The 21,107-nt window shown below is 43.6% G+C and overlaps 1 protein-coding gene and 2 long non-coding RNA genes across 3 annotated transcripts in view; 2 read left to right on the top strand and 1 right to left on the bottom strand.

The window, feature by feature from the left end:
- smyd3 (SET and MYND domain containing 3) overlaps positions 1-9,288 on the bottom strand; it is a 146,859-nt gene extending 137,571 nt beyond the window's left edge. Inside the window, 1 exon segment of the mRNA NM_001303768.1 lies at positions 9,034-9,288. Coding sequence (NP_001290697.1) covers positions 9,034-9,194 — 161 coding nt within the window. The 5' untranslated portion in view covers positions 9,195-9,288.
- A 469-nt stretch (positions 9,289-9,757) lies between these two features.
- Positions 9,758-15,407, top strand: LOC109615531. Its single transcript, XR_002196521.2, has 3 exons — positions 9,758-9,812; positions 10,922-11,024; positions 15,370-15,407. It is a non-coding gene; the product is annotated as an uncharacterized LOC109615531 (long non-coding RNA).
- A 1,346-nt stretch (positions 15,408-16,753) lies between these two features.
- LOC105005620 lies at positions 16,754-17,649 on the top strand. The gene is made up of 4 exons (XR_002196522.3): positions 16,754-16,781; positions 16,872-16,917; positions 17,426-17,476; positions 17,570-17,649. It is a non-coding gene; the product is annotated as an uncharacterized LOC105005620 (long non-coding RNA).
- Positions 17,650-21,107: the final 3,458 nt, after the last annotated feature.

Raw genomic sequence — 21,107 nt, 5'->3', positions numbered from 1 at the left:
GCCTGAGGCCGAGGAGGAGTGGCCTGCACCGCCTGAGGCCGAGGAGGAGTGGCCTGCACCGCCTGAGCTTGCCGGGGTTTGGCTGCCACCGCCCCTTCCTGTCCCGGCCGCCCCGGCGCCCCATCCTGTCCCGGCCGCCCCGGCGCCCCTTCCTGTCCCGGCCGCCCCGGCGCCCCTTCCTGTCCCGGCCGCCCCGGCGCCCCTTCCTGTCCCGGCCGCCCCGGCGCCCCTTCCTGTCCCGGCCGCCCCGGCGCCCCTTCCTGTCCCGGCAGCCCCGGCGCCCCTTCCTGTCCCGGCAGCCCCGGCGCCCCTTCCTGTCCCGGCAGCCCCGGCCCCTCCTTCGGCTCTTCCGGCTACCGACCCTCCGTCGGCTTTTCCGGCTACCGACCCACCGTCGGCTCTTCCGGCTACCGACCCACCGTCGGCTCTTCCGGCTACCGACCCACCGTCGGCTCTTCCGGCTACCGACCCACCGTCGGCTCTTCCGGCTACCGACCCACCGTCGGCTCTTCCGGCTACCGACCCTCCTTCGGCTCTTCCGGCTACCGACCCTCCTTCGGCTCTTCCGGCTACCGACCCTCCTTCGGCTCTTCCGGCTACCGACCCTCCTTCGGCTCTTCCGGCTACCGACCCTCCTTCGGCTCTTCCGGCTACCGACCCTCCTTCGGCTCTTCCGGCTACCGACCCTCCGTCGGCTCTCCCGGCCTCTGACCCTCCGCCGGCTACCGACCCTCCGTCGGCTCTCCCGGCCTCTGACCCTCCGCCGGCTACCGACCCTCCGTCGGCTCTCCCGGCCTCTGACCCTCCGCCGGCTACCGACCCATCGTCGGCTCTCCCGGCCTCTGACCCTCCGCCGGCTACCGACCCTCCGTCGGCTCTCCCGGCCCCTGACCCTCCGCCGGCTACCGACCCTCCGTCGGCTCTCCCGGCCCCTGACCCTCCGCCGGCTCCTGATCTTCAGCCGGTTCTGCCTCCCCGGCCTGTCCCGACGGCTCCGCCACCCTGGTTAGTCGCGGCTGTTCCGCCCCCTCGGCGGGTTTGTGCCGATGGGGGTACTGTGCTGCCCCGCCCCCCCTCCCTTGGGCTGGGGTTCGTCTTGGCCCGTCCGGTGGCCGGGCCTTTGGGGGGGGGTACTGTCATGGTGCGGTGAGCAGCAGGGCCACCGTGCCATGTTTTCACAAGTTCCCATATCTCACGAACACATCCCGGACTGTCACATGTTTCCAATCTTCCACACCAGGTCCCAATCTAGCTCGTTTGTATGTGTATATATGTTTCCCCTCTGCTCCCCACATTGTGGATCATTGTTGCTGTCGCTGTCATTGTTGCTGTTTGTAGGTTAATCGGTGAGTGTTGTTTAATGTACTGTTTGAATGTTTATTGTTAAGACGCATGTTGCGCACTTTGATTTCATTCAGTCATTAGTATTGTTTTCCGTTCATGTTTGGTTTGTTTGTTGTGTAATAAAACCAACGAACGTGATATCTGCCTGCGTCTGGTTCCCTCCAACACTACACCAAGACGAGTCGTTACAGTGAAGCCTTTTCTTACACAAATGTGCATTGTGTTTGCACAGAACATTTGTATTGGGAGTATCACTCCATATGGGTGTGTTATGGTCAGAATTAAATGAAATATAGAAAAAATTTGATTTTGCTTATGAAATTTACTTAATTGTGCATTTTTCCCTAAAACACTACCTTATAAGAACATTAACATGCAAGCTTGTATTAGCTGAGGTAATTTGGAATAATTTAATGCCAAATACACAATGATCGATTCACATTTCATATTGTTTATAAGCCCAAATATAAAAGAAGTGACACCCAAACATTTTAAGCGTAGTACTCCGAGGGTTAAAGGTATGTAGCTCATTGTGCTATATTCTTCATGCAATTTGAGAAACAAATCGTATTGTCTTATCAACTTTTTTGGAAAGGAAAGAAAAAAGGTCCAGTGGTCTCTTAATTTTTTCCAGAGCTGTATATCCTATCAACACTCTTTGAATTCTCTCTGCTTATTTTACTGAAGATTAAGATTCTACAAATGTATTACACTAGATAATTATTCAATAAATGAAATACCAAGGATCACCAATTATCAATTGGACATGACTGTTGACGGTACGAACTGTGACTTCTGGGGACCGTTACACCCCTAACCCTCCTGTTCTTAACGAGACAGCACCTCAAGAATTTAGTTATATGAATGTGTTGAAATGGTAGGAAAGGATGAGTGGCTGCCCTATTCAAAGATACATTCCAGTGCAAAGAAAAAAAACTAGGTAATTTTAATTCTTTTGATTACCTGTTTTACATTGAAGGGTACCCCCAAAATGTGGTTTTTAACCATTTACAGACCTCCAAGATATTCTGCAAATTTTACTGAAAAATGTGCTGAACTACTCTGTTATATCAGTTGATTATAACTTGTTTATTATTACAGCGGATTTTAACATCAACATAGACAATAATATGGACAATAATGCCAAATAAAATGTTACTACACTACTTGACACTTTTGATCTCACTCAACATGTGAAAGAGCGTACACACACTCAAGGCCACATTCTAGATCTGGTTATCTCTAAGGATCTCGATATTTCCTGTCATGGTTAAAGACTTGGCCCTGTCTGATCATTTCTATGTCTTCTTTGAATCATTGATCACCCCGGATGTTCCAGTAAACTCTGTTTCTGTTAAGAAAAGGTACATTAATGAGAGTACCAATGCTCAGTTTATGAAAGCCATAGCTATCTCTCTAACAATAAGTGGTGAGTCAGTTGATGTACTCCTGGATAATTTTAATGCCAGAATATTGAATGTCATGGATCGTGTTGCACTTGTAAAGATAAAGAAAACTATGAGAAAACAGAAAACCCCATGGACAACCACCAGGATGGTAAGCGCCCTGAAAAGAGCAGAACATAAGTGGCGGTAAACTAAACTTAAAATCCACAATGACATCGATAAACCAAGTCTTGGTAGCTTCAACGATGAGTTATGGCAGGGCCAGACAGCTACATTTATCGGGAATGATCAACAAGAATATCATCAATACATGCACTCTATTTGTCATGTTCGACAAGCTTACAAACCAATAAAGAAGATAGCATCAGAACTCATGTCCATTGTGAAATGTAATGAATTTGAATTAATTTCTTTAGTAAAAAAATGTAAAGTATTAGATGGACTATCAGAACTACACAGTCTAACAATGACTCTTTACCGTCACCATGACCACCAAAACATATCTTGGTTATTATGTGGCAATTTAATACAATTGACCAAAAATCCCTAGAAGAACCAGTTCAACATGTTGTCTCGACACACTGCCATCAGACTTTAATAAAACAACTTTTAAGACTCTAACAATAGACCTACAGCAAATAGAACCTCTTGGATGTAATTACCCCAGATCTGGGGTACTTAGAAACTTTGAATGGTTCCCCCTATCATATATGCTGCGGTAGTTGCTGATGTCCCCTCTCTGGCAGAGTACAACATCTCTGGTCTAGATCTTACTACTTTTTATGGGCATACAGAGTTTTATGAGCTTCCAGTTCAGTACCAAATGAATTGTTTGGTTCTTAGAACCTTAACCAGCCTATTGGCAATGTTATTCGATCATGTATGACTGATAACCTAGATTGTCCGGACCATCTGGATGCGTATTTATGCGAGGGTTGTGGTATATTGATGACAGTTTCCGTTGCAAACGCTTGTTAGCCTCTGTTAGCCTAGCTCTGGGTTGAATTGACAAGTCCAGTAGCCAATTAGATTGTCCCTACCGTGGTATGCAGATTTCCCAGGCAGGGGATAGCCTCTGGCTGTTTTTCTATACTAAAGAAATGGCATTAAAAACATTATAGATGTACATCAAACAGTAGAATGATGTAATTTTCAGATTTGAAGTAAAGGGATACTTGGAAATGGCTCTTGACACAACTTACTAAAATAGCTGCCCGGTCTAGCACTTATGTCTATCAATCCCCAGTTTTTTTATGATGAAGTTGACATGTTTGGGTAACCACAGGATGTGTGTATAGCTGAGAATATCAGTATGAGTTTTAGCCTGTCCATGAAAGAATAGAAACATTTCAAATGTTTTAGCTTGTGTATGAAAACTTTGTTTATTCCAATCTATATTCTGATGAATTCCTAATAATCTCCCATGTGTTTTTTATACAGAATACCTTCACTGCGCCTGTCCTGATAACATATGTGAACATATATTGCAGTTATAATGGGCAGTGGCTGTTTAGGCGGAAATCTAAATTTTTTCTTTCACGCTCAAGAGGTTTCTTAATTATTAAAAAAAGGGAACACTCGATGCCACTATATTGAACAACTATAGACCTGTATCAAATCTCCCTTTTATAGCCTCAACTCCGCAGTTTGGTGAACTCAAGCGTACCCTTAGACACATTTTTATCAGGCCTCTGACCTCACCACAGTACTGAAATGGCCACGATAAAGGTTTTAAATGATATACGGCTGAATACTGATTCCAATAAAATAACAGTTCTGGTTCTATTAGATCTCAGTGCAGCATTTGACACTGTAGATAACTTGACACTTATAGATAGGCTGGAAAATTGGGTAGGTCCTTAATTGGTTCAGATCTTATCTAAATGGCCGGAGTTACTTTGTCACCATTGGTAATCATGATTCTGAAAGGGTGGCTATGACATGCGGAGTTCACCAGGGATCATTTGTCGGACCATTTCTGTTCAATCTCTATATGCTACCTCTGGGCTACAGAATAACATTAACTACCACAGCTATGCCGATCAAATATATATATATATATATATATATATATATATATATATATAAATGGCACTCGAACCGTATGACAACAGCTCAATAGACTCTCTGTGTCACTGTATAGAGCACATAAATACCCGGATAGACCAAAAATGTAGACAATTAAACCAAGATAAAACAGATTGTGTTTGACAAAAAAAGAGTATTAGTAAAGAGCTGGATTCTAGGGCTCAAGTGTGTCATCTTGGTGTTCTGAGAGACATTTAACAGTCATATCAAAGCGGTCACCAACAGCATTCTATTAGTGGTGCAACGGATCGTCATTGATCTGTGATCCGTTTGTCTCAATATCTTCGGTTCGGCACACACGTGATCCGCGGATTGATATCTGAAAAAATTATAATTGTTGTGTTCATGTTCAGTCCACACACAGCGTGGTCATGGCAAGTGGAGAAATGGAGGAGCTTGAACGCCCCGCGACATTTAAATCCCCTGTATGGGAGCATTTTGGCTTCCCTGTCAAATATAATGAGGAAGGAAAGAGGTTAGTGGATAAAACCATGACGGTGTGTAGGCACTGTGGCACAAGAAAGCCATATGACAGTGGAAACACATCAAGCATGGCCACGCATTTGAAGCAACATCACCCCGGTGTTCCACTGACAGGAGTGAAAACGAAAGCTGCTCAACAACCGCTTATCACAGCGGCATTTAAGCAGCCCCTTGTTGCACCATCAGACCGGGCTAAAGCCATCACAAACGCTATCGGTGTGTTTATAGGGGCAGACATCAGGCCATATTCGGTTGTGCAAAACGAGGGCTTTAAACACATGCTGAAGGTGCTTGAGCCATGTTACGACATCCTGTCGCACACCCACTTCAGCGAAAAGATTGTGCCAGATCTTTATGAGCAGGAGAAGAAAAAAAGTTGTGGATGAACTATCCCGAGCATCCTCTGTTGCGCTCACGACAAAAGGGTGGACGTCCAGGGGAACGGAGAGCTATGTGACAATAACCACTCACTTCATCACAGCAGACAGGGAGATGAGAAGTCCAGTGCTGCAGACACGCCCCCTCTACGAGAGTCACACAAGCACTCATCTTGCGCAGGTACTGACACGAGCAGTGGAGGAATAGAAGATAGAGGCCCAGTACTAGTAATATCCCAGTCACAACTGATAATGCCAAAAATCTAATAAAAGCAGTGAACTGGGCCCACAGATAGGGTGCTTTGCACATGTAGTGAATTTGGCATCACAGAAGGGAATCTCAGTCATTAGGATGGACCGCCTCCTTGGGAGGATCAGGAAGGTGGTTTCCTACTTCCACCGAAGCACAACAGCTGCTCATGTGCTTAAGACTAGCAAGAAATGCTAAAGCTGCCTACTCATAAGCTCATACATGATGTCCAAACAAGGTGGAACTCCACTTATGATATGTTGGAGCGTTATCTGGAGCAGCAGGCAGCTATATACTCTGCATTGACCGACAAGACCCTGAAGAAAAATGTCCAAGACATCATCACCCTGTCTGATGATGATGTGAGACTGGCAGAGGAGGTCCTCCAGGTGCTTAAACCCCTCAAAACTGTTACATCTCTGCTGAGCACTGAAACTTCACCATCTGTGTCAATGATCCTGCCGCTGAAAACAAGGATTCTACAATCCATGGCTCCAAGTGTGGAAACAGCATCATCACTCGAGATGTCAAGACTGCCATTAGAGAGGACCTGCAGCCCAGATACACTTCACCCCCTACTCTACAGGACTACCTTCACAGATCTACTGCCCTGGATCCGAGGTGGAAGTCCCTGTCTCACATGGACCCTGCCCTACGCCAGAGGACATACAGTGACATCACCACTGAGATTGTGAGCAGTCTGGGCACTGAAGACTGTGATGAAGTAAAGAAAAATAGATCTTGGCCATCAACCTCCTTCCCTCAGTAAGAGCATTGAAGATGGGTCGTGGCTGGGTCTTCCAGCATGACAACGACCCGAAACACACAGCCAGGGCAACTAAGGAGTGGCTCCGTAAGAAGCATCTCAAGGTCCTGGAGTGGCCTAGCCAGTCTCCAGACCTGAACCCAATAAAAAATCTTTGGAGGGAGCTGAAAGTCTGTATTGCCCAGCGACAGCCCCGAAACCTGAAGGATCTGGAGAAGGTCTGTATGGAGGAGTGGGCCAAAATCCCTGCTGCAGTGTGTGCAAACCTGGTCAAGAACTACAGGAAACGTATGATCTCTGTGATTGAAAACAAAGGTCTCTGTACCAAATATTAAGTTCTGCTTTTCTGATGTATCAAATACGTATGTCATACAATAAAATGCTAATGAATTACTTAAAAATCATACAATGTGATTTTCTACGATGTTTTGTTTTATATTCGGTCACTCACAGTTGAAGAGTACCTATGATAAAAATTACAGACCTCTACATGCTTTGTAAGTGGGAAAACCTGCAAAATCAGCAGTGTATCAAATACTTGTTCTCCCCACTGTAAATAAACTTGCTTGCTTGTGTCCACATGTGCTGCATTTTCTCTCTTTATAAAAGCATGACAACAACAACCTACAGGTTGGGCAGTCCAAACATATAATGTAAATGTATCATGAAGTATTATGTATGAGAAGACCAAATGCTTTATTCGCTAACTCAACATAGGATGGTAAGTAGGTATAGAGGTATTTTAAGTCCATTAACACAAGCAAGCTCTCCAGTCTAAGTGCTGGTAGCAGACAGGATGAAGACATACCCATTCTGCTGAGTGGTAAAATACCTTCCAGTTGTATTTGGCTCTTACTCTTTGTAGTCTTTGAAAGGTAGCCAATACACACTCTCCCTCCCTATTCCTTAATAACCTCCTATCACACATAAACAACCACAGGGGTCAGAATCACTTATGTCCTCCGACAGGTATTTCGTTGGTCTGTTTCTCCAGTATGCAGACAGACATAAGGAAAGTCTGAAGAGAAAACATTAAACTTTTTGCAGATTGCACAACAACTTTTACTAGAGTATACTGTTTTACCAGAGAATACTGTTATATTTTATTTTTTGGTAGGATATAATGTGCTATAAAATCATTCATAGCATTTTCTCAACCAGCTTGGACTGGACTCCCTCAGGATAATGACTTGGCACTGGAAATGATGCTATTCATAAGTGAGGCATTCCATTAGCACACTCAAAGATAACTGATAAACGAAAGGAAAAGGAATGAAAGGAAAATGAGAATGAGTGGGATGAGATAGAGGAATGAGAGATACAGGAGATGAAGGAGGGACAAGAGAGAGGGAAGGATGAAAGAGGAAGATAGGGATGAGAGAGGGGGAGGGATGAGAGTGAAGGGAAGGGATGAGAGAGTGAGGAAAGGATGAAAGAGAAACATCTGTTAATAACATGCTTTACTGTATTTTGCTGCTAATCATTCTGAGGTAAAATAAGAGGGAGCCAATCGGATGCTCTCAACACATGCACAAGAAGATGGAATTTGGTTACGGGTAAGGCCACTTGGTGATAAGGGAATGTGTAATTACAACTGAGCTGTTGGTACTGCCAGGAAATTCAGTCTTGACACACACACATACAGTGTTAAAGAGGAGCCATTGTAAAGCTCCCAGTCGGCCCTTACTAAAAATGACAATGGGTTCTGAGTGAAGATCTTTACAGAGCTGAAAATCATTTTCCCTTTATTATCATTTTACAATCTATTTGTCTACTACTTGCCATTAGGGTAGATAAGTATTTCACATCTTGAGTGCAGTTGAAAACCACTGCCTCTAGTCAATTGCCATCTTAGTTATGTACATAGTTCAGTGGTTCCCAACTCCGGTCCTCGAGTACCCCCAACAGGACACATTTTTGTTGTAGTCCTGAACAAGCACACCCAATTCAACTCAATGAGAGCCTGATAATTAGTTGACAAGTTGAATCAGCTGTGCTTGGCTGGGACTACAATGAAAATGTGTACTGTTGGGGGTACTTGAGGACCGTAGTTGGGAACCACTGACATAGTTCTGCCATACTCAGATATTCAAGACCTGATATAAATGGAGAAACAAAAACAACTGTGTTTTCTAACGTCAGAATTCAGTACAGGAGTCACGCTCAAAAGACAGTTTCGTTAGAAATAAGAGTGCGGCAGGACTACGTTAACGCTATATAAAGGTACACTTTAATGACATTTTATAAAATTATAATCGGGACGAAAAGAAAAACTGTGTTTAAATAAACAGTACGAATACGTTATCTTACAACTCCTACCGTGAGAAGCAACTGTGACAAACGACATTTCTGCATTGGCTGGACACGCAGCATGCTAAAGGTTCCGCTGTATACAGGAGTTCGCCTGCTAGCACTCTCTGGTTTGCTCGCAGACCATTGCCTTTCCCCGGACAGACAAATCGTTCCAATTTTAGCGCCATGCCACTCAACACTCAGAGATGTTTAGGATTACTTATAAAAACGTCTTCTCCCGCTCACACGTGAAACCACACGATGTTTACTTCCGCTTACGACACAGTCAGAATACGGTCCGTGTACCTTTTGGTCATTGGATTATTTTGTACATTGAATAAATGGAATAAAAAAAAAACGTTTCTTTGATATTTGATTTTCGTTATTTGATTTTCAATTCAAAACGAATATTTGCCAAACAGATTAAATCCGTGTAAGACTCGTTTTTTTCATATTGAATTGAGAGTCCAAAATCGGAAAATTAAAAAACAATTTGTTATTTAGTTATTTGTTGAAGAATCTGATACAAAAACACAAATAAAAGCTTATTTTTCGTACTTTAGATTTTAAATAAAAAAATAGGAAGAAAAAAAAACATAACATAACATGTCACGACCAGACCCGGATTGGATTGGTCCGTGTACCTTTCGGTCATTGGATTATTACTTAAAATAGGAAAACAGATCAACAGAAAACCGATCTCAAACGAATATTGACCAATCAGAAAACGTCTTGTTTTTCAGTAATCATTTTTGGATTCATAACAAAAAGAGACTTAATTCTCAAAAAATGTCATACAACATAAGGTGAGTACACAAACTCTATCTAGAAATCAAGTTAGCTAGCTTAGTTATCAGAGTGTCGCCGCACAATGTCTGAAATTCAGCAGTCACATCAGCATTATTTATACTTAAAATACGCTTAAAAATAGGGGGTTGAGGTAGCCAAGCATGTGTGCCATTGGTCCAGTTTATGTTCTTTACCTTATATGTGTACATGCAGCCCAACCATCATCTTGCCCTTTGTGGTTTCTGTCTTGTGTCTATTCTTAATTCAGGTCTGTCCAGACTAGGTGTGTGTGTGTGTGTTGTTAATTCTGTCCACCCTCTATTTCCTGTAGTCTGACACACAAACTCAGTTGGCTCTCGTTCCCTAGAAACAGCCTAAATAAGATTTCCTGTTTTCTACTTGCAACTTTCAGTTTCAGCTCATGGTACAGACATTCAACATTTTGCCTAAATGCTCACAACAGTTTAACAGCTTATTCAGTCAGTGTATCCACAGTTTCTATCTAATAATGTGAACTACAACAATGTGCACAGTATACCCTAGCTAGCTAGCTAACTAAGTACACTTTTTTTTTCCTGGGGCTTTCTATGCATTTTGGCCTTTCGTCCAAACGCAAACTGTGTTTTAGGTAACTGAAACTGACCTTTTGAAAAACTTGTTTCAAGGTGAAGATATTCAGAAACTCAGTTTTCAGTGTTTACAGGGAGAACTGAGATTTTAGCTTGTAACGTAGATGTGCTTCTTATCTCCAGTTTGACGAATGTGCGCCGTTCTCTTTTGTTTACATTAGGCGATTCTGTGCAATTGCTGATGTAGCCAAAATAGTGGTGGTTTAAATCTTGCTAACAGGAATTTACATGTTTACCCAAATGTACAGTTACTCTCCACTGTGCTGTGGAACAGAGGCAAAGCAGTGGTTTTCCGATGGTCTTGCATGGTGGCCCCCTTATGCTGACAAAGCCCGAATTTTAAACACTATGTTCAGGTCTTCCCACAACCAGCCAAAGGATGGAAGCAATACCCAACACGAGTACTCTTTGTACAGACGTTTTTATTTTTATACTACACATGCATAATTATTTTTTTACAGTCATTAACTGTGCATGGTCCTTGTCATCCGTTACAGAATAGTTTCACAAGATCGCAGAGCGGTGGGAAAAGTCATGTGTGACATCGGACCTCACAACTGACTAGGAGCAAGAATGCCAAAGAGGCGGACAACATATAAAGTGAGAATATATTCGTTTTTAATTGTATTACTTCAGCCTGACATAGATCCTAGACTCAACACCCCCTCTGCCCTCAGACCCTGTCGCAAACTCTCCCTCTCTCCTCTCAGGACGTGATCCACCGTCTCCACTTCCCCACAGTCACACAACCCAGTCGGATGCTTCCCTATCATGTGTAGCGTGTTGTGCAATCCACAGTTCCCCACCCTCAATCTAGTCAAAATCCCTTCCTCCGTCCTACTCCTAACTGCCCTCCTTCCATCCCCAATCTCACCCTGTATCTGGAACAAGTGCCTTCCTTTGGTGTCCGCATTCCACTGGTCCTGCCACACATTCCTCACCTCTTTCCACACCACCACCCTCCTCACCAGAGCCTGTTTTGCTAATTTATCGGCTCCTTCATTTCCCACCACCCTAGCATGAGCTGGAACCCACATGAATGAGACCTGCATCCCATCCCTTCTTACTCTATCCTGTGTTTATCAACACCTCATATGAATCAGAGCAAATAACCACCCCATCCGGCTTCGTGTCCTCCACCCACCTCAATGCAAACTGCACCGCCAGAAGCTCAGCCATGTAAACCCCCAAGTGATCTGTAACACTTCTTGGGCTGCAATTCTTAACGAAACAACACCCAAAAAATTTGGGTATATGAATACGTGTCGAAATGGTAGGAAAGGATGAGGAGTGGCTGCCCTATTCAAAGATACATTCCAGTGCAAAGAAAATACAATAGGTTATTTTATTTCTTTTGAATACCTCGGTTTTACATTGAAGGGTACCCCCAAAATTTTGTTTTTAACCATTTACAGACCTCCACAATATTCTGCACATTTTATTGATGATTTAGCTGAACTACTCACTGTTATATCAGTTGATTATAACACTTTTGATCTCACTCAACATGTGAAAGAGCGTACACACACTCAAGGCCACATTCTAGATCGGGTTATCTCTAAAGGTCTGTATTTCTTCTGTCATGGTTAAAGATTTGGCCCTGTCTGATCATTTCTGTGTCTTTTTTTAATCACTTATGTTCCAGTAAACTCTGTTTCTGTTAAGAAAAGGTACATTAATGAGTACCAATGCTCAGTTTATTGATGCCATAGCTATCTCTCCAATAATAAGTGGTGAGTCAGTTGATGTACTCCTGGATAATTTTAATGCCACAATATCGAATGTCATGGATCGTGTTGCACCAGTAAAGGTAAAGAAAACTATGTGCTAACAGAAGACCCCATGGAGAACCACCATGATGGTAAGCGCCCTGAAAAGAGAATGTAGGAAAGCGGAATTTAAGTGGAGGAAAACTAAACATAAAATTCACTATGACATCTATAAACAAAGTCTTGGTAGCTTCAACAAAGAGTTACGCAGGGCCAGACAGCAACATTTATCGTGAATGATCAACAAGAATATCAACAATACCCGCACTCTATTATTGTGGTCGACAAGCTTACAAACCCAATAAAACAGATAGCATCAGAACTCATGTCCACTGTGTAATGTAATGAATTTGCGTGTTTCTTTGGTGAAAAAAGTATAAGTATTAGACGGAACATCAGAACTACACAGTCTAACAAGGACTCTGTACTGTCACCACGACCACCAAGACATAACTTGGTTACTATGTTGCATTTTAATATAATTGATGAAAAATCCCTAGAAGAAACAGTTCGACATCTTAAAGCTTCCACTTGCTGCCATTAGACTTAAAAAATAAAAAAAAACTCTATAACAATGGACCTAAAGCAAATAGTTAATAGCTCTCTGCAATCAGGCATTTTCCCAACATCTCTAAAAACAGTTGCCATTAAGCCCCTATTAAAAAAAGAGAACACTGGATGCATCTACACTGAACAATCAGTCGGGTGAACGGCCCGAGGAGATAGGGACACCTCGAACATAACGGGTGAGTTAGGATCTCACACATAAATAAACACTAGTAAGGAAATGGACGGGGAGTTTGAGAGAAAATTGGATGATGATGGGTGGGGTCCAGGTATGGGAAGATGGAAGATATTAGAGATGCAGGTGGCAAATGTACTGACAGTTGTAGGTAGGATGGACTCAACTCAGAAAGAAAAGGGACAGATAGAGAAAAAGTTGCAACAGGTGGTAAGAGAGGCAGGATTAAGGATGGATGAAAGGAGACCATTGCATGCAATTTTGTGGGATAAAGAAAAGGAGTGTACCAAGAATCGAGACAGGGTAAGGGAGAAGAAGGAAAGTATGGTCAAGAAAGGGAAATCTAGAGATGAGGAGAACAGTGAGCCAGTAGCCCAATCGACAGAAAAGAAAGAAAAGAGGAAGTTGAGTAGAACCACAAAGTCAGAGAGCGAGACAGACACTGAGGAGGAAGGAAGGCCGTTTAAGGCAAGAGCAGAGAGAGACTACGGGAGGTATGAGGAGAGAGAGTACGGGAGGTATGAGGAGAGAGAGTACGGGAGGTATGAGGAGAGAGAGTACGGGAGGTATGAGGAGAGAGAGTACGGGAGGTATGAGGAGAGGAGTGCAATGAGGTGTATAGAGTGTGGTTTGGGGATGCAGTGTGTGGGGACACGTGGCAAATCGGGTCTATATTCATATATGCAGGCCCGGAAGGGGTAGCGGCAGATGTACAGTTGACTGACGAGCAGGAACAGTGGTACATGATGGCGGAGGAGTCCGTCCCGCATGCCTCACTGGCCCTGCATCCTAAACACCAAGCGAAAGACCTGGGGCCCATGGTTAAAAGGGTGGTCGAAGGCACTGATTGGACACCCACTCTGGCGCCAAACGTATGGTACTCACCCAGCTGTAAGACATATCGGTTAGAGGCACCAGGGACCGATTGGGTATATTTAGAAGCACTCACTAATCAAAAATGGTTTACCTACATTGACCTGGCTAATGCTTTTTTCTGTCTCCAACTAGCAGATGAACTTTGTGACATCTTTTCTTTCACACATAGGGGTTGACAATGGCGATACACGAGACTACCACAGGGGTTCGTGCTTTCCCCTGGCATATTCAACCAGGTACTGAGAGAAGCAATGCAGGGATGCTAGTCACGGTCAAAGCAGAGAGACTCCAAGGACTGCAGTCAGCTCAGAGAGCAGAAGTGAGAGCAGTGATAGAGGCACTCAGGCAGGCCAAGGGGAAGCGAGTAAACATCTACACAGATTCGGTATACTCGGTAGGCGCGGCACACATGGAGCTAGGACAGTGGTTAAAACCCGGGTTTAGAACAGCAGGGGACAAACTGATCCGAGGCGGAGATGAGAGAGCTAGCCGAGGCCCTGGAGCTGCCGGAAAAGGTGGCCATCATAAAATGCAAAGGACACGATAACTTAAATAGCGTTGTGGCTCAGGGAAATCAAGCGGCAGACACAGCAGCGAAACAGGCAGCAGGGTACACTCCGCGAGTAATGATGGTAAGAGCAGAAGAGGAAGTGGGGTGGGGAGAAGGCCCTGAGAGAGACGAGCTAGTGAGACATCAAAAGGGGGCTTCCCCACAAGAGAAAACAATTTGACAAAAGAGAGGAGCAACAGAAACGCGAGGGCGCTGGAGAGGGCCAGACGGTAGAGTAATACTTCCACCAGCCGTGCGGGGAGATAAATTTGCAGAAGCCCATGGGTTGGACCATGTAGGGCCGGCTCAAATGTTAAGAAACTTGTGCCACTGGTGGCACCCGTTTATGGTAGACATGGTCTGTAACTACACTAGGACGTGCACCACCTGTACTCACCACAATCCAAAACCAACGATTAAACCTGAGATGGGGGCGTTCCCCATGATGACGAGACCCGGACAGGAGATAGGAAGAACGGACATGGGGGAACCAGTACGGGGGTGCCGTTACATGTTAGTGTGTGTGGACATGTTCACTGGGTGGCCAGAGGCCTGGCCGGCTAGGAGGGAGGACAGTCAGACAGTGATCAAGTGTTTAGTGAACCAGTACATTCCCAGACACGGCTTTCCAGAGAAAATCAGGTCAGACAACGGGACTCACTTTAAGAACTGTGACTTACAGAAGGTAGAGAGCTTATTGGGCCTAAAGCATGCTTTTGGCACAGTATACCACCCACAGTCCCAGGGAAGGGTAGAAAGGATGAACCAAAATGTAAAGAACTAGTTGGCTAAGATATGTGCACAGACCAAATTGAACTGGGTAGATGCACTGCCACTGGCACTCATGACTATTCGATGCTCGTTAAATCAGACCACCGGGTTCACCCCATACGAGCTGCTGACGGGGAGACAGTTTCCAGGACCAGGTGCGGGGCCTGCGGTCCCGGAAGGGGAAAAATGGCCTAAAGATCACAGTGTATTTTGATTAATTGTGAGCTCTCGTTTCAGAATTCACCAGTCGGAGAAAGGAAGAACCTGCACCCGCTGGACCACAACCTGCCCCAGGCGGAGTGGGTGCTGCTGTAGGTCATCAAGCGAAAGTGGTCGGAGCCAAGGTGGACGCCAAGGGAGAGACGTGGTACCATTGGAGCCAGTGCACACCAGCGCAGGAGCCAGGGAGGTCGCTGACGGACCTCATCGATACCAGAAAGGAAGAGCTCGCCCCAGTGTGGACGGGAGGAGGACCAAAACCAGCCGGACCGGTGCCCGGAGCGGACCGGGACAAGGAATAGACTTTTAGGGTAAGGAACTGAAGAATACTGTAACAAAAGGGGGTATAGGACACAGAGTGGCTCCTACCACTCGTACCAAGATGACAGGGTTACAGAGAAAGGTCTGAGGAGATGAGAATAGAATGAAGTGGTATATGGACATTGGTGGAATAATGATATGTGTGTTGTATGTTGCTACAGGTTTCCCAGGTTGGCATTGGGTCTTCATTCCCCCAGCGAAGAGGTTCGCGACCCCACCTGAGGACACCTGTTTGAGGAAATTTGGGGGCATTGAATTGGACTATGTCAAGGGGTCACATACAGCATTCTGGGATAGACAACCCGCTGGAGGAATGGATGACCTCGATGTTCGGCCAATGGAAAGGTTTGATAATTTCTGTTCTTTTATCGCTTGCTACATTTTGTGCTATAATGGTTACTTGTGGGTGTTGTTGTATCCCATGCATAAGAGGGCTCGCCATGAGAGTGATCTCTACAGCCATCGAGAAGGCTCCAGGACCGCCACCAGAGATGCTGATGCCTCTACTGGAGCAGCACGACCCAGGAGAACTGGAGCTTGGAGAATTGGGGTGATCTCTCTGGGGAGAGATCAAAAGGGGGAATTGTGGATATACTGAATGTATAAACTGTCAAACTTTTGTGAGAATTAAAGCAAAATGTTGAATGTATGTAGCATAAGCTGAAACTGTTGCAAGTAGAAAACAGAAAATCTTATTTAGGCTGTTGCTGGGAAAGGAGAGCAGACTGAGCCTGTGTGTGTCAGACTAACAGGAAACCGAGGGGGACCGATTAACAACACACACAGTCTGGGCAGGGGGAATTCAAGACAGAAACCACAAAGGCCAAAGATGATGTTTGGGCTGCATTTACACATATAAGGTAAATAACATAAACAGGACCAATGGCACACATGCTTGGTTATCACCAACCCCACTTTTAGGCGTGTTTGAAGTATAAATAATACTGGTGTGACTGCTAAATCTTTAGACATTGTGGGGCGACACTCTGTCTCCAGAAGCTTCTGTAATAAACGGAATATACGGTACGGTAATTGACCTGACTCCTGGTGTGTTATTCTCCTTTCCATCAAACCAACTCAGGGAAGTGTTAGACTTCGACACTACCTATGTAAGTACACGTTTTACACATAAATTTTTTTAGAGCTACTCTGCTAACCTCTGTATTCTGGTTAATGTCAAATTAATGTGTTTTTTTTAGGCCAAGAAAACGCTAAATGAACAGGCCCGTCAAAAAGTACTGACCGGTATGTGACACAGTAAAGATATCGTGAACAAGTTTTATGTTTGTGAGACAAGTGTTATTGAATCTCACGTTCAGAGAGAATTTATTGAGCGAGCTATTGAAGAGGGAATCAAGACCGCATCAGGAAAGGTAGAAGGTGCAGTCCAGGAGGGTCAAGCAGCTGAAGAACCAGATCAAGATGTTGCAGACAAATGACCGAGTGGCGTCCGGAGGAAACCCTCAAATTCTACAGACTCAGAAACCGATGACCGCAAAGAAGATCCCAGCAGTCAGTCTGACATTGATGTGGGAACATTTTCACACAGTGATGTGCATTATCTGTCCGTGGGTGATTCCGACCATCCTAATGTCAGGAAGACATCCCAGGCTAGACAGAGAGTCGAAGGAGATTCAGAGGAGGACAAGTTGGCAGCAGTAGGATCTAATCACTGTCCACAACATGTTTGTAACAGATAAATGTTTAGTTGCTCTATAGTGTTGCTAAAATATGCTTATGTTCTATTTTTCAGCTTATGTCTCCACTGCCTAGGACCGTGCCATCAGCCCCTGTCGGAAATAAGGTAAGTGAAATAAAAGATCAACTTTTGTTTTAAAATGTTTTGATGTGCTACAATGATTTGATGTGCTCTAATTATGCCTTTACACGGAGGAAGCTCTTCTACGACAGCACCTTCCAGGAGCAGGTGGCCGAGGCATTCAGAGCCTATTTGGGAGAACACATCACTGTAAAAATGGTAGGTGAACAGTAACCTATGTTACGACTGGTGTTACCTAGAGGTGGCGCCCCAGGTGCCGAAGCACTTTTGGTGAGTCTGTGAGGTCGTAAGTGCAGAAGAAGATACCAAACCAACACAGATCTCGCGTACGTTTTAAGGGAATTTATTCGTTCCCGATAACAATGAGCAAATAATAATAATAATAAAAAAAAAACATCAAAAACATCAACCTGTCTCCAACCGACCAGCATGGAAAGGGAAAAAGGGGTCCGACCGTAACCAAAACAAAGAACTAAACAAAAGATGTATTCTTCCTAACTAACAAAAAGTTCCCTAACTGGCACTCTAATAAGGCGCCCTTTACAAAACATACAGTGGTTGGTCCGTTCGGTACTTCCTAGTGTGTTTAGACATATAGTTACCTACGGACAAGTATACCCGCGGGCAGCTCTAACTATACACCTTCCCCTCCTCCCCTATGGAAACAAGAGACAGGTGGTTAACACAAATACCAAAACAAACCAAACACTTAAACCACAAAAAGAACACAATATCACGTACACTCCGCTACTATAATTATAACACGGTACTTCATACCCTTCATACCATACACAGAACAATTTCGCTCTCCTTCTCCATTTCTCTCCCCCCCCTTCCTCTTCCGTCTCAACCACTCCTTAAATCCTCCGTAAGTCCCGTATGATACGATCATTGTCTCGGCGACAGCGGTAGATCACGTCTGATTTCCCCGCGAAACAGGAATCAGCAGGTGGAGAAAGAAAACAAACGAAACACCTACAGCCGCCACACGTTCAAAATGGAAAATAACATTATTAAATAAAAGAAGCTACTGGGAAATGTAACATCTATTTTTGATGAAGAGAAATATTTGAAATACCAATACTCATTCAGGTCTCCACCCTACAGATGAACAGTATCCTGGCGAAAATGAGACCCTGCTGAGTGAATGCAAGAAGAGAGAAATGACTTTTTACAACTTCTCCTCTTGTCAAGTCTATTCAGAAAAACTTAATATCGATATTCATTTTTTGTTTGACTGATAAATATAGTAATTTTAGTTCAATTTTGAGTGTTCACTTTATTAGATGATGGTTGTGTTATGTCAGACATACAAAATAAATATTCTAAATTCAATTATCATGTTCTTCAGAGTAACGGTTTGTAGTAATAATAGGTCAATGATGCAAAAAGTACAATTTAATTTGAAAATAAGATTTCTGTTAGCATCTAAATGTTTTGTTAGAATGAAAAATATATTTACTTCATCGTTTTTTGAGACAGTGTTCACTTGATAAGTCGATTAGACAACTGTAGTTATATGGTCAATATTCAATGGTCATGTTTTTACTATAGTAAAAAACAATGTTTGAAATTGCAAGAAAAAGTCATAATTGAATTAGTTAAATAAATAATTATTGTTGAAATAAATCTCTGGGTTATTCATTTTAGTAAGTCTTAGTTCAAATAAAGTCATCCTTAGGGGTAGGATTGCATTTTCAGTCAAATGTTTTTATTTCCTATTTGTATTGATGGCATGATTTGAATGTAATCAAAATAGAGTATTTGCATTTACTGCTTTGGAAGACAACGTATTACGTAATCCATATGCAGAAAAAGAAATGTAATCATTCATTTTGCGTATAATGTTAGACATACAAATAACGCATTCCGTATGCCAGAAAAAGAAGAGAAATGTACCATCTGAGGGGTTAAAGCCCAACCCTAAGTACAAGGCAAACATTTGAGATAATATACAAATGACGTAAATTGTATTCTGGGTTAGGGTTATTTGGACATGCAGATTACGTACTGCATATGCGAAACATGTCATCAGTAGGGGATGTTCACATTGTAACATACAATTTACATAATTACGATGACATATTTCTCATCCGTTTTACGTAAGCTAATGCTAATATGACTTTTGTGGTCTGCAGTGCCCCGGCTGGTGAGTACTAAGGAACTGCAGTTACAAGTACATTATGTAAATCGTATGCCAAATGTATGTAATCGTTACAAAGCTCCACTAATTAGGGGGTTAGGGAACTGGAAAGGTGGGTGCCACTACCAGAGGCAATGAGCACCAGTGCATAAACCCAGAACCCTCTCCACCTCTCTCATTCAAACTGGAAGGCTGTATAGAACCTAATTTATGGATCCAGATCCGTTCAGCCCTCCTTCTCTGGGCAGTGGACCACCTAAAGCTGGCCTCTAGAACTGTAGCCTCCAGCTGAGACCAGCCTTGTAGAATGAAATGTTGTACCAGAGGGGTACCAGTGTCCTTTTTCCTAATGATATTATATCTGTGTTGTGTAAACCTAGTTAAGAGGGTATTCCCAGTTTCCCCTATGTATTGGAGCTTGCAATGTTTGCATTTAATAAGGTATACAGTTTTTAGTATGGACACTGGTGCCCCCCTGGGTTTTGAAAACCTCACTGTTGTGTTGGTTTTTGACACACAGGTAATGCTTGTAGAAATCCCCCTTGCCCACTGGCCTGGGGGCAGATAGGGGTTTCATTTTTTTCCTTAACTAAGGTATCCTGCATGTTTTTACGTCTGTATGCATCAATTAATCTATGGTCTGACAAAAGATTGGATTGCTCAGTAAATTAAAATAATTTTTTTCTGACTACCCTCATCAACCGTACCGTGTAAGGAGAGTATGTGGGGATGACCGGTAGGATGCTACATACATTTGTGGTTTTGATTGTTGGAAAGTCTTAAGTGCTTTCCTAAACATAGTCCTAGTGTAGCCTCTAGTGCATTAACTAGGCAAGTGTTTATAAAATCGTCACTTATTTAAGTAGATTTTTAAAGCACTTGCGAAACTGTGATAACAGTTCTTGGCATTCTGTTTTAATAACGTAAAAATTGATCGGTGGCTAAACCAAAGAGGAGTAATAAGAAAAGTTCAAGCGTCCACTGAAAGCAGCAAAACTACAGCACCACAAATGCTCACTGAAGCCGGTACCGAAGATACCGAGTCACGGCCACTGGCCACCACACTCCCGCAGACCACAGAGCTAGCGCACCGTGGAAAACCATGTGAGAAAGTTAAGTGAAAGAATCACAATGAGTACATAAAGTTTGGATTTTCCTGGACTGGGGATCTTGAGGATCCTAGACCTCACTGTGTTTTGTGTTATGAAATATTGGCTAATGAAGCAATGTAACCATCTAAACTCAAGCGTCACTTTGAGTCTAAACATAAAGATTGTACAGATAAACCAGTGTGATTTTTTGAGAGAAAACGTGATGAGCTTGAGCGACACAGGAGTAAAAACACCTCAGTTTTCTATCCCCGGTGAAAATGCAAAGGCTACTGAGGCATCATACAAAGTGTCTCTACTCATTGCAAAAACAGGAAAACCCCATTCAATTGGAGATACTCTAGTTAAGCCTGCTGCAGAAGTTATGGCAAACATAATGCTAGGGAAGAAAGCTAGTGATGAC

Source organism: Esox lucius, chromosome 15 (assembly GCF_011004845.1).
Source record: "Esox lucius isolate fEsoLuc1 chromosome 15, fEsoLuc1.pri, whole genome shotgun sequence".
Lineage (NCBI taxonomy): Eukaryota > Metazoa > Chordata > Actinopteri > Esociformes > Esocidae > Esox > Esox lucius.
This window is presented reverse-complemented; position numbering and strand designations above follow the sequence as displayed.